Source organism: Kryptolebias marmoratus, linkage group LG6, assembly GCF_001649575.2.
Source record: "Kryptolebias marmoratus isolate JLee-2015 linkage group LG6, ASM164957v2, whole genome shotgun sequence".
In the NCBI taxonomy this organism is placed as follows: Eukaryota; Metazoa; Chordata; class Actinopteri; order Cyprinodontiformes; family Rivulidae; genus Kryptolebias; species Kryptolebias marmoratus.
Window position 1 is genome coordinate 24240870 of NC_051435.1, and position 14785 is coordinate 24255654.

The 14785-nt window shown below is 38.1% G+C and overlaps 1 protein-coding gene across 2 annotated transcripts in view; it reads right to left on the reverse strand.

Moving 5' to 3' along the window:
• The window catches only part of man1a2 (mannosidase, alpha, class 1A, member 2), a 132038-nt gene that overhangs the window by 63451 nt on the left and 53802 nt on the right, over positions 1–14785 (reverse strand). For both annotated transcript variants that reach the window (XM_017436035.3, XM_037976071.1), the window contains exon 5: positions 11016–11134. In XM_017436035.3, coding sequence (XP_017291524.1) covers positions 11016–11134 — 119 coding nt within the window. The remainder of the gene's footprint in view (positions 1–11015; positions 11135–14785) is intronic.

Consider the following 14785-nt stretch of genomic DNA (forward strand, 5'->3'; position numbering starts at 1 on the left):
CTGCAAAACATGTGAGGAGAGCTGCAGACCAGGGACAATCCAGAAATGGTCATGAATGTCAGTTTAGAAGCTATCAAAGTTCTCAAATAAAGCACCTTTTGATAATGTCAATGTTTGTTGGCAATTATCTTACAAAACAAGTATTTTTGATGTATATATTAAAAGTTATGGTTTTTTATTGATTTTAGTAAAAACAAAAATCGCAACTTTTCATTGCAACTTTTAGGAAAACGCCCCGCAAAATCAGGCATTTTAGCCCGCAACAATCACAAAAAATGCCTGCGAAATCCTGGAGGGACTGGTACATCATTATAACCTTTCAAATATGATTTTAGAACAGCTCAGTGCCCCAAAGACAGTACCCCAACATTGGTAATAGAAATACAGATATTCTCCTTTGTTAAACTGGATATTTAAGTAAGCTGTCTGTATAAGCAAAAGATTACGGCAGCACATAACCCAAAATGGTTTCAGTCAAATGAAAACTTTGTGCCATCACAGCAATGAGCCATAAGTTACTAAGTTACAGTCTCTGAGTATCTATATTTTTGGATATTATTTCTGATATAAAACAATCAGCAATAGCTGTACAATTTCACTTGGGAGTTTGTTTACATGTTCGTAACAGACAGAAAAAATTCAAAAAGTTAAATGAACTAATCATTATAACCTGCTGCCAAAGTAATAATATTTGCATGCCTGTTCTTTGTTTGTTAAATATCTCATTAACCACTGACAGATTTTAATGAAACTTAAAGTAATCACTGATTGTTCACCTACAACTAATTAACTTTTGGAGTCAACCCAACTCAAGACAGCCGCCAGAGCTGAGCCATCCCAGCAAACACAAAAAGGGCTATAACCAAGATATCAGGCTAAAACATGATTTAGTAGTAGCTGTCATCCCAAACTTTGCAACTGCTAAATCTTCAAATTGGCTGACTCCAAAAACTAATCATTTGTAGATGTACATCTAATATTTACTTTCCAAAAATTTCACAAAAATAAAAACAAACAAACAAAAAAGGTTTATCACCACATGATTTATTCGAAGCAAGACAATTTGTTATAACCTGACCAATCAGAGTCGTATCAAAACAGGAAGAGAGCTAACGTTAGCATCTCCACTCCAAACATCAGCAGCAGAAGTGAGATGGGAGTTTATCAAAAATGTTATAACTGTACTATGACCTAAATAAGACATTTCTCTAAAATGAAAAAGAAAAAAATTAATCTACTCCTGTTGCAGAGACGCATTGGCAAAACACAATGGCGGCCTTAGTTAAAACCTGTCAATCTGTGCAGCTCTGGCAGCCGCAGAACTTCCTGGGAAAAATAAAAGTAGTCAACAAAACCACAGATAAGAGAGATTTTTTTCAAATCACTGACAAAATGAATATTAATAACTTTACCAAAGCACTGAATGCTTTACCGGGAACACTTGTGGCTGTAGCTTTGTTGAAACTTAAACAATATTTGTTAATTTTTGGTAATTAATTGTTAAAAAATAGTCTACCATATGATTAGACACTTCATGATAAAGAGTGGCTACATCTAAAACATGGTGATAAAAAAAAAACATGAAAAATGTCATGTTGTCCTTCTGATACTACAGCTCTGTGAAACTGCAACACTGGTCTGAGATGAGTATGTGAATTGGTTTTTAAAATCACAGTAAAATCTTAAGGGCAGCTACTTGAAATCTGCTCATTTCTTTGTGCTTATGACTTTTTTTTGGAAGACAATAAATCTATACAGTATGTTTTCTTGCTAAGGCCTGTCCCATTCTTCAGCAGAATGCTCTTCCAATCAACAGAGAACAAAACTATCACGTTTATTTTCAGAGCAGCATGGTTCATGTCTGGTTATCTGTCCTACATTTGAACATCAGATCTTCATCTGATGATCTGTGGGCTGTTTGAAGCAGGTTTCATTCTTGCCTCTTCGCTGGAAAAACAGATGTGGATTTCTCCTGAAACAAAGTTCACTTCCCTCTGATTTTCTAGAAGCGTGTACCTTTTTTTCCCCTGAAATCAACCCGAGTCTTCCAGCATGTACAGCAGACTTTCAGTTAAAATGACTTCACATACACTCAGAATGGCTGAAAATTTTGTCGGTTGGATTTGCGGCAGAGTCTTGCATCAGATATTACGCATGCATTTCTGCTCCAAGTCGATCGTTTCGATTACAGTCTGAGGGGAATGCAGTGCAGAACAGCTCTCAACTCCACTAATTTCATATTTCATCTATAGTGAGACAAACGAGCACATAGCTGAACTGTTCTTTTATTATCGCTTGCCACCAAGGGCAAACGGGCGATAACGAACGACAGAGCTCAAGAGATCTCGTCATATCACATGAGGTTACATATATCTTTTACAAGGCTTGACCAAAACAGCTTGAACTTCGTACCTTTGCAGAATAAATTGATCTCAGTTTAAAACTCTGGCAAAAAGGTGGTGGACGATTTGCATTCCTTCAAAAAATGCTAGGCTTTCTATTTATTAATATATTACTAAAATTATTATACATCATGATTATAAAAACGTGAACGTGTTGCAAACATTCTGATTTAATTTTTTTAATGAAGATACGATCCTGACAGAACAGCTATTTTAAAAATCCTATAAATATCTCTGAAAAACTTTCAGTACTCCTACTCGTACATACCCTTTCAATTTGTCTCCATTAAACTTAACTATTTCTCAATACAAACAAACCTTTCATTTTAATATTTTGACTTTTAAAATATGCTTTGTTAATATTTCAAACACTCTACACTACATAGATTTTATGTGATAGGCCAACACAAAGAGGATTATCCTTGTGAAGTAGAACAAAAATAACATGGTTTTAAAAATAAAAATTTGAAAAGAGTGCCGTGGATTTTTTGCTGTTTTTAACTCTGATTCCCCCCAAACTAAAGCACAGAGCAAACAACTGCCTTCACAGGTCACCTGATTAGTAAACAGAGTCCACATGTGTAGTTTAATCTCAGTATAAATCCAGTTGTTTTGTGAAGACCTCAGAAGTTTGTCACAGAGCATTAGTGATCAAACAGCATGATGAAGACCAAGGATCACACCAGACAGGTCAGGGAAAAAGTTGAGGAGAAGTATAAAGTAGGACTTGGTTATAAAACAAAATCTAAAGCGTTCATCTCAAGGAGAACTGTTTAGTCAATTATCTGAAAACAGAAAGAGAAAGGGACAACTGCATCCCTACCAAGACTAATCCATCCACCTGAACTGACAGGACAAGAAGAGCATTAATCTGAGAAGCAGCAGAGAAGCCCCATGGTAACTCTGGAGGAGCTGTTATGCTCCTAATGTTATGCATAACATTATGTTGAAATACAGTAGCTTAATATTTCAGTCTGATTGGAACAGCATCTGTGTCTGTGAACAGCAGTTCTTAAGTCTTGCCACAGATTCCCAGTTGGACATAAGTATGGGCTCCGACTGGGCTTTGATCTAAATTTTTCATTGCAGCTCTGGATGGATGTTTTGGGTCGTTGTCCTGAGGGAAGGTGAACCTCCATCCCAGTCTCAAGTCTTTCAAGTCTTTTACAACCTCTAACAAGTTTTCTTTCAGAATTGCCTTGTATTTATTTCTATCTATCTTCACATAAATTCTGACCAGCTTCTCTGTCCCCGCTGAAGTCAGTCACTTGTCGTCATCCCGTCATTTGCCTAAAGGCGTGATTAAAGGTGTCTTCAGCCAGGATACACGGGGGCGTGATATCCCATAGTACATGTGTTGTACCGAGTGAATCGACTGAAAGGGAACAACTATTAGTCATACACTCCAGAGACTTGGCCTTTATGGAATAGTGGCAAGAAGAAAGCCATTGTTGAAAGAAAGCCAAAAGAAGTTGCACGGCAAATATGTGGAAGACACAAACAAAAGTGAACTTTTTTGAAATTAAAATACAGAACGCCAACACTCTGAACACACAATCCCCACTCTGAAAGATGCTGGTAGCAGCATCATGCTGTGGGAACACTTTTCTTCAGCGGGGACAGAGAAGCTGGTCAGAATTTATGTGAAGATAGACAGAAATAAATACAAGGCAATTCTGGAAGAGAACTTGTTAGAGGTTGTAAAAGACTTGAAAGACTTGAGACTGGGACGGAGGTTCATCTTACCTCGGGACAACGACCCAAAACATCCATCCAGAGCTGCAATGAAACGATTTAGATCAAAGCCCAGTCGGAGCCCATACTTAAGTCCAACTGGGAATCTGTGGCAAGACTTAAGAACTGCTGTTCACATTCACAGGCCCTGTTCCAATCAGACTGAGATATTGAGCTACTGAATTTCAGGTTACTGTATAGTCACGATCTCACACAAGCCGAGACACGTCAACCCTGAAAAACCTTTTGTTACACCGACTGCACGTGTTGGGCAAATTTATTATTTTAAATCATATAGCCTTCTATTATAGATAATATCCTATATTATTGCTATTATAGCCTTCAGTAACAAACGTCCATTTGTCAGGTTGTCCATTAACTTTCATTCATAAATACTGAACAGACTTAAAAGATTTGATGAATGTCCGTCAAGTTCAAGGACAAGTGAAAAAACCTCATCACTGCACCTCAGCCAAAATATTAAATTCTGCAATAGCTCATCATCCATGCAAACAGGTAAGCTGAGTAAACAGAGCAGATGAAGTCCCTATCAAATGTTTATCACCTTTAGTAAAAAGCTACAAATGGAAGGAGAATGACAGATAGAGGACACTTTTAATTAAGTAAAAAATTACAGCTTTCTCTCTATCAAACCATAAAAGCTCAGCAGTGACAGGAAAACTAAACGGGCAACCGTAGAATGTAATCATAACGCCATTTTCGAAGCCTCTTTAAAAACCTGAAAAACATAACAGAATGACACGTAGCTTCTTCGTGCAGACGTTCTCACAAAGTAAACTGGAATACCATGTTTAAATAAGAAACTACTGCCTCGGCAGAACGGAAAGCAGCTCATCAAACTAGTTATGAATGAACTTGACGGCTAGAGTTAATTTGTCTCCTAATCGCTGCTGCATCATCTGATCAAAATCCTCGCCTATACAAGAGTGATTAATGTGATGGGTAATAAAGTCTGTTAACTTGGAGCCTGGGGAAGGATGCAGACCTCCAGCAGACACATCCATCATCTGAGGGCAAGCTGCAGTGTCAGGGTCCAATCAGGACACTGGAGAGTCAAGCAATGACTCAGTGCTCGGCTCAATCTGACATGTCAGATATTTAATCAATCATTAGCTACGCAGTTAGAGGATGTAGGGTGGACTGGGAACAGCATAAGAAATGGTTTATTCTACCCAAACAAGTAAAGACCTTAGATATTACCCCTCAAGGGTTCAAACAATTGCTGGTTTTGCATGGAGTGAAAGCTAACAAAGTTTAACTTGAGACTCATTTTTAAAAAGCTTTCGGTCCCAATTGACTGCTGTGTGTGTTGAACATCTGCACTCTAAAAAAAAAAGCAAATAACTTTAACAGCCTGGTCAGAGAGAAGGTAATACAAACTTTAACTGAAAGTTTTGGGCCTGTCTGCCATATTGCAGATTCAGTGGTGTGAAAAAGCGTTCGCCCCCTTCCTGTTTTCTTATTCTTTGGCCTGTTTGTCACACTTAAATGTTTCAGATCATCAAACAAAATTAAACATTAGACAAAGATAAGATAAGTAAACATAAAAATGCAGTTTATAAATGAAGGTCTTTATTATAAAAGGGAGAAAAAAACAATCAAAACCTACATGGTTTTATATATTTTTGAAGAGTTTTTTCCCTTTCTTTATAAATCATAGTTTGATAGTGACAGGATCAAGATAAAGTGAGACAGAATTTTTAAAAAAAATCAGTAAAAACAGCCCCATTGTCACTTTGGTTTCTAGGACATAAAGTGATAGTGGGAATGTGTGACACAGCTTCTATGTCATTTCTCAAATGCATTTTCAAAACTAATTTTTCCTCACCAAAAACAGTTTACATGTGATTTTTACATGCAAGCACAGCAGGAAATCTCAGTTTTTTAAAATAAAAATTCTAGTCTTCCTTGAAGTAATGCATATCACCCACCACCTTCCATGCCAGAGGATTAGCGATCATCTTACGATAAAAAACGATGAAGCTGTAACCGTTTTGGGCAGACCATGAATGCTTAATCTCATACAATTTTGCTTAGAGTATGTGTTGTGAACGACTCCCTCTCTCAGCTACTACCACATCAAATTTGAGCTCAGTGTCTGCAAAATGGATTGGGTTCAATTGGACTGACAGAAGTCCATCAGTTGTAGATGTACATTTAATGATTAACGGAGTACTGTGGACAAAGCCATAATCAAAACTAGAGATGTCCTGATCAAGGTTTCTTTTTTTCCAATACCGACCCCTGTCATTTAAAGTGTATAATCTGTAGATCCAGAGTTTCAGTCAGATTGATTTAAATCTGAGAGACATATAAAAGACTAAGAGTATACTACCAGGAATGGCACAAAGAATAAAAGGAGAAAGTCCTTTCATGAAAACACAGATGAGTGAATAAACCTGACTAAGACTGATGTCTTTAATCTCCTAATGGAAGTCCAAACTGAGGCTTTATTTAAGGCACAGAGCACTGACTAGAAGCTGGGTACATCTGCATTCTTTACATTGAACAAATTGTTGATTTTCATAAAGACCAGGTTTGGGAACAACGTTGTTGCATATTATGGTACCAGACCAGCACAGGGTAGATAAACACTGCTCCCCACCAGCTTGGGAATGACCTGATTCATAAAAGGCAGATAGATGCCGCGACCATACTGCTTAAATTCATCCCAAACTAGCCTAACCTTTCATAAATATTCCAGCAGCTGAGAGCAATGCCCGAATCCTTCTTCTAATGCATTCAAGTACAAACCAAGCCATTAATGAAAGCAGGGTGACACACCTCCCTCCTCCTCCTCCGGGTTGTTAACAGGAGCTCATCCTCTCCTGTTCTCCTCCCGCTCTATTCTGTAATCTCCTCTCTCCACTCCCTCCTGTGGAATCAAAGCAGCTCTCTTCTCCTGCCTCTCAATTTTATTACCCAACTTGAGCAAATATGCATGTTTTTCCTCCCCTCGTTGCCTCCTACTGCTGCCACTATTATTGCATTTGTTTAACATTTTATAATTCCCCACCTTTTTCATAAAGCACAAATCTCATATTGTTTATTGCTGGAGGAGATTTTATTACCCTGGCTGCTCCAACAGGAATTCTAAAAATCACATTGCTAGAAAAGTCACTTTGATTTAAAAACATTCATGCTACTATTCTACTCATTTCTTATATTTTTGGTTTCAGGTCCTTCACTGAACAAAGTCTTGCAAGGTTTTCTAATGAGTAATTACAAAATCCTCTTTGGTAGTTTGCCACTGTAATCTAACCTGTTATAGTTTTGAGTTTGTCTTATTTTCACTGAAAGCAGAAAAAACAAAAATAAAAAAACTTTAACAGTGATGTTAATGCAAGTTTCTAATTTCTACTTTACACTAACTGTACAAACCTGAGAACTGTACTATGATGTGAGACCAATACCTTATCTGGTGACGTTAAGCTGAAATTCAAAGTTTGGTGTTAAATTAAACTAAAGATAGAAATCTCAGACTTTAATAACATAAATACATTATCATAGTTTTGTCTAATACTGAAACATTTTACATTAAAAGCCTAGGACACCCAGAATCTTTATTGCCACAGTTTTAAACTAAGACATTTTGGTCAAACCTTGTAAACAACATTCTGTTCAATTTCATTACATTGCAAGATCTCGCTAGATGTGCAAGTGCTCAAAGTATGTGTTGAGGATGACTCGGCTACTACCATACCAAACTTTAGCTCAGTATTTGTAAATCTGAGAACGTTATAGCAATCTTTGTGTTGGCTAAGGTCTATGAGCTGTAGCAGCCATCTTGAATTGGACTGACTTCAAAAGTTAATCAGTTTTAGATGTACACCTACTAATTGTTTTCAAAGAGTTTCAATAAAATATATTCAGTGGTTCATAAGATATTTTGCTAACAAACAGTGGTGACTCTTACAGTTAATGCCAAAGTTCTAAGCAAAGTAGTTGCACATTTGGTTCGTGCTCAGAGTAAGTGTTGTGAAGAGAGAATAGCAGTGGTTTTCAAATATTTGAAGGCTAGTTAAAATGGTCAGATTCAAAAAATTAACGTGACCATCAGAACTGTTCTTTTTTTTTTCTTTCTTTCTTTTCACCAACACCTGGTAGTGACATGCCAAGTTGTTTCCTGACAGTACTTTTTCAGTTTTTGTGCTTTTTGTGACAAGATCTACCATCTACCCCTCGTGTGAAAGGAAATAAATAGGAAAAACAACTCAGAGCATCCTCAGCATCTTTCTGTTATAGTAGTTTGTTTTGAAAGTGTTATAAAGAGGAAAGCATGGATGCAGGTGAGCTCAGCCCTACGGTCAGATTACATGCACCCCCTCCACACTGATGATGGATTTGAAGAGTGTTTCTTGCTTAAACTGCCCATCCCCAGTTCTAAATGTCTTGGATGGATTTAATGAGTTGTCCATAAACCACTCATATTAGATTTGATTTGTCAGTACCTTTGTATCTCAAAACAATGTTAACTTGATTTGGTTAATGAAGTAATTTACACATTGTTGAACAGTGTCACCCCTCAGTTTCTTGCTGTTATTTTTAGTGTTTACAAAAAAAGGGCAAACACAAATGTTACCATCATCAGATGAATGTGGTGACTTTAAGCTCTATATAGGTTTAATAACTGTAAAATTGTATTCCTATTTAAATGTAATCTGTAACTTTACTGTCCTCAAGTTTGTTTTTTCATTGGTTTTCTTGCCCTATTCCATTTCAGCAGCTTTTAATAAACTCCTTTGTTTCCGTAAAGCTCTGGCAGTCTGAATTTAAAGCATTTTACATTTCCTGAAGCTTCACAAACAGTATTTGTTGATCTTAAGCACCAAACTAGCAGAGTTTGTGTCAAATCCGCTGTTGTTATTCATTTATAACTCAAACTTGAACCCTGGAAGATGTCATGTTTGTCATGTTGTCATGTTTTTTGATTGAAAACAAACTCTACCTGAGCTTGACTTTGGACTTCCACTGTTCAAACTCTAATTTTACCCTCCATTCCTCCATCCAAAGTTTGACCTAAGTGATTCTGAGTCTAATTAGCCTTCCAAGTGTCAGACTGTCAGAACCACTCTGTCTTCCTACTCTCTGCCCTGAGATTTACTCAAGTGGGAGACTAACAAGACTGGAAGTCAGATATTTGGGCCAAAAGAAAAAGGTATGACCAAATGGGAACAAAAAATCCAAGATTTCAATTTGGAAGGATGGATAAGAGGAAAAAAAGAAGAGAAACGGCATTACAAAGTGAGTAAGGTATATGCCAGGTGGGAGGATGAATTGTGTGAAGCCTTGTTAGGTTTGAATGTGTTGAGCCAAAGTGAAGAACAGACAGAACCGAGAGAGAAGAGAAGAAAGCGAAAGAAAAAAAGGAATATTTGACAAGAACAATAGGCAGAGGATAAAAAGAAGAGACAGATGATGACTGATGATGGATAGAGGTTCATTTAAAATGAATGAAAAATGAAGACATTCAAAGTCCAGGGAACATAAAGAAGTTACAAGAAGATTACAAGGACTCAACAAAAAGAGGAAAAATATCAATAAAAACGTAACATAACATGAAGATGGGGTTGTTGGAGAACAGTACAATCAACAAAGAGACTGATAAGGAAGAAAAACAAACTTGTAATAAGAGGATTGAAAGGGTAAAAAGGGTGGACAAGGTGATGAAGAGAGAAAAGAAATATTCGATCAAAGAAAGGAGGGAAAAACTGAACTGAAAAAACAAACAATATCAAGGTTGGTGGTAGGGATGAGCAAATACACCACTATCTGTATCTGTATGTGCTCAACCATCTAAATTATCTGTATCCGTATCTGTACTCAGAGTGGGCGGAGCCCAACCCGGAAGTGGGCGTGGTATTGCACCAGCCAAACTTAGAGAAAGCAGAGGGTAAAAACAAAAAAACCCAGATCGAAGTGCAGGCAGTGATCGACGCAACACCAGCCGTTTTCAGCTGTCTTGTCAAATGCACCATGTATGTTGCATAGCTTTCACTGCAGAGACGTTTGTGTTTGTAGGGAGGGGTGGGCGCTCTGTGGCTGGCCAATCACAGAATCATGAAAACCGTCAGTTACCCAATGAGGATTTTCCTTCAGGACGAGCACGGATACTGACGAGTTTTACTTGTATCATGCTCGTACTTGTCAAAAATGCTTTATCCGTACCTAGTTGGTGGTTATAAATACAAATAGTGATAACTAGAAAAAAGTGCTTTTGTTCTTACGTCGCGCTGCAATAAAACAGCCATGTTATAAAAATTATCATAAAAATGTACTTGTGACTGTATTAGAGCTGGGAAAGGCAGTCGTTTCTACAGACATTCGAGAAAATTTGTATTTAGAAGTTCAACTCGATATAATTTAGGTAGTTTAAAAGAAGCTTTTGAACATGTAGCCTTTGGTAACAGACTGGCCAATTCCACACCCTGAAGACCAGACCAGAAAGCCAGATGAAAAGTGCATGTTGAGGGGAAAAAATGGTGAAGTAGAAAGGATATTTCAACTTTGTATAAATATGTATATAAACCTATGCTAAAACTAGAGACGGACCAGTTTCTTATTTCAAGGTGTTAAAAAGTAAAAGTAACAGGCTTTTAATGAGATGCCAGAACCAGCGTGAAGTTTCTCTGGTTGTATGTAGTGCTGAACTCCCCCTATCACACCTGTTGCTCTTATTTCTTTAAGAGCCTCAACTTTCTTCTGATTGGCTAACTTCTGGAGGTTAGTTTTAAGATGCACTTCCTGTATGTCAGGAAACCAAACTGCATGGTGTCCACCTCTTTAGAAGCAATAATATCACTCCAATACCAGTGTGATTTATTAAAACCACAGTGCTTTTTGACAAAGATTACTCACCACACTGAAGTCCAGATTCTGTTCGATCCACTCTTGGCCGTCTTTGAACTCCTCGTGCAGACCCATAATGTACAGTGTATCTAAAGCGTCCACAATGGATGCTCCCAGTTGGGAATTACCTGCACAAAACAAAAGTCAAAACAAACCACATTAGATTAATTTATTTATTTATTCAAATCGCCAGCCCACCTTCTACGTACAAAAACGAGGGCTTGGAGGTTTTTCTAGCCGAAATTTACTCATTGCTTGGAGAGAATGACAAAATACTCACTGAAATGTTAACACACAATAAAACTGAAATTAGATACAATCCATCAAACGTATTAGGAAAAATATAGTAGTTACAGAAGAAGGATTTCTCCCAAAACAAAGGTTTATAGAGGAGGCTAGATCTCATCTGATCAGTGCATATATTACTCATATAATTTGTTTGTAAAAGTCAGCAGCATTGTCTTTAAAGTCCTTCATGGTTTCTTCTCAGCTCCTGCGTGCACCACTTGAACTCCTGAGCCTGTCCACCATCCCATCCTCTTCTTCAACTCCACTCAAAACGAGAGCATCTGGCTTCACGCAGGCAATGGCACTGTTATATTCATCATAGACGGAAAGCACTAAATCTCTCTAAAAATACACTGCAGTCAGGCAGGCGGAGATAATAGCGAGATGCCCTGGCGGCCTGACGGATCTTGACAGATTGACTCCACTGCTGGTGGAACAGAGGCCCCTCGTGTGAACTGCACAATCCCCATTTGCCTCCCGTCTGTCGCTTCCACCTACAGGAATGCTTCAGGCGCTTATGACATTGTGACACCATTGAAAAAAGACAGGCACGTCAGGAGTTCCTGGGTAAGAAAATATTGTCTTTAAAAGGATAATCTAGGCATTTTAAAATTGGGTTCTGTGGAAATGTTAATAGTGTACCGGCTGTACCTCAGTTTGAAGAAATTGAGTTTATTTCTGACCAGACTGACGAGTCAACCGTTAGTCTGAGCGGGGCCGAGGACAAAGTGGTTTGATGCCATATTAAAACTCCTCTAATCTCAAAAATTTGAGAGCGATTCATACAAACTATTTTATAAAACATTTCACTGCTGTGAAATTCACATTACATAGCTACTCTTGCAGAAATGGTATTATTTTCTTTGCAGTTAGAACTACAGGCTGCACCAGAAGTGCTATAGCTAGCTGCTGCTATTTGTACTTCAAATTAACCACAGAATGTTATCTAAACATGTGTGCATTTAAAAAGTGACTGCATTGTAAAGTTTTATGGAATAGTGTTTGGATGAACCAGTGAAATATTTGAGATGTCAGTTGCTTTAGTCTTGGTGGGGTTTGGACTAGCCATTAGCTCATTTGTATGGTCAGTAATAAACTATTTCTCCATACTGAGGTCAATCAAAGAGCCATCTACAACAAGTAAAATGGTAGGTCTTTATAACCTTTACCCAAGATCCCTCTTTAAGTAAAGGGTATATGTGGCAGCTCCTTAATGTAGAGCTCACTTTGAATCTGCGATGCATCAACCTTGTTTCTTCGTCTTTCCTCCCACATTAATCATCTCACAACCTCAAAGATCTCTGGGGACGCTGCGTATAAAACTATACATCAAGTAGATGGCATGTGTATGTCACTATAAATAACCTGAGGAGAGGATTTATAATAACAAAAACCAAAACAGCACTTCTACTTTGTGACTTCGACCAAATGTTGACAATAGTTTGTATTTAGAAAACATTTGGAGCTCATATAAACTGCTAATTGCAGTATTGTATGCATATAAAATCTCTTCCTCTACCACTATGCTTACCTGAATATTTCTTGTCATATGTAAGAGCTTCCCTGCAGAGATCTGCTGATATCTCATTTATTAACTGAGACAGATTGTAATTTCAATTTTAAGTACAAAACAGAATTTTTATCTGGAGCTGAATTCCTCCAGCAAACATAAAGGTTTCTCTAACCTTGAGGAATCCTGCACTCTTGTAATTGTGGAAATAACCTTGTGAAGACACCTGAAGAAAAAAAAAAACCCTCAATTCTCCATTTTCTTTCTGCTCCATCACTCACACAGTCCTTCCATCAGCCCCTCCTTATTCTACCTACCCATCTGTTTGTTCTCATTCATCACTGTCGGCCTGTGTTTTTGCTAATCTTTCTTTGATCGCTCCATCCAAGCCCCGATTTACAGATACTCTACCCATCTGTGTTTTTTAGTCTAATTCCTTTTTTTTCTTGAGCATTCCAGTCACACAAATACTCATTTTCTTTCCTGTTTATCTCCTTTTAGCTTGCCTTTACCCGCCATCAGCCTTATCTTGCTGTGCAGTGGTTTCTCTGTCGCTGTCTATTGCAGCTACTTACCAGAATGTCAGATGTGTGCAGCCATTTATACAACATCGGCTGCATCATACGAAAAGCTAAATTGGCACTTCCAAGTGCTAGGTGTTTGGATGCCAGACACTGCTTATCCAAAACAAATCGGCCAGAATGAGTTTTGTTTATTTGGGGAATTATCACCTAAGCCTCATTCACATGCACACCCTAACAGGCAAAAATTTACAACACACTCTCATTGTCTTTTCCTTTGACTAAATTCACACCACACACACCTTCCAACTACTTCAACTGAACTCTTACTTCACTCTATCATTGCCTCTCCATCCATCACAATTTCACACAACCCTCTCTCTCTCCCATTTCCATTATCTCTCTCTCCGACACTCACACCTCCCTCTCTCTCGGCCCCTATGCCAGTTTCATTAGGCGACGGGTTCCTGAGCGCTCTGGTGTGAATTCACATGAGGCTGAGAAACATCATGCCATTATTCAGGCCCCGTTCTCCCTGTGTGGTAAACTGGAGGCTCTCACAGAGTGGAGGACAATACGGAGCTTTGAGGTGTTTCTTAGATGCATGTGGGTTTGGTAAACCTGCGTATGTTGTATTTATTTGTTTGGGTTGAAACAACGTGAGCACAGAATAAAGTGTAGAAATGGTGTGAAATTACATAAAGTGTTGGCTGTGTGTTTGTGTGAATGCACCTCTGCCTTTGTTTTGCTGTAGGAAGCAAGGGTTGTGACCTCTCGTACTCTTAACACAATCCTCTGGACACGAATCTCTCTCTGCCTACATTGCTCTTCTTTCTCCTCCACATTATATCACTGTTAAATCACACTTTATGAAGTGTTAACTGTTTGGGTAACTGAAGACTTTCCCAAATAAAGGTGATGTGAATATAGGATGCTTGCCTGGTGACAAAAAATCTAATGCAGATTTAAAAAGGAAAAAAGTGGGAGAGTGTGTGTGTGTGGGGGGGGGTGACCACATCAAAAATTGGGGATGATCCAGGATAATGTCAGTACTCTGTTTTTCAACTTATAGGTTTGTTTTTTGGAGGAAGTAGCAGTTGGTTAGGTTATGTTATGTTACTGTGGTTTGATGGTTGGTTGGCCAAGTGGGTTGGGCGTGTTGATTGGCTTCAGGTTATTTGGATGTTTTAAAAACAACTAAAAAAAAAAACAAATTCAGCTTTTACTTTTGGTTGCCGAGTTGTAGCATTCACTGTACTTGTTCAGCTGTCACACTTCTGTCAGCACAACCTGCCTATCAGTCGATAACCTAGGCAACGCTGACACTGATTCTACATTACTTCACCTCTTTTTGTGTAAGATTTAAAAGTATGTGACTGTCCTGCTGAACAAGTTCTCCTCTGTAGTTTCACTGTGACACTTTAGTCTGTTTTGTAGAAAGCCAAGCAGGAATGAACATG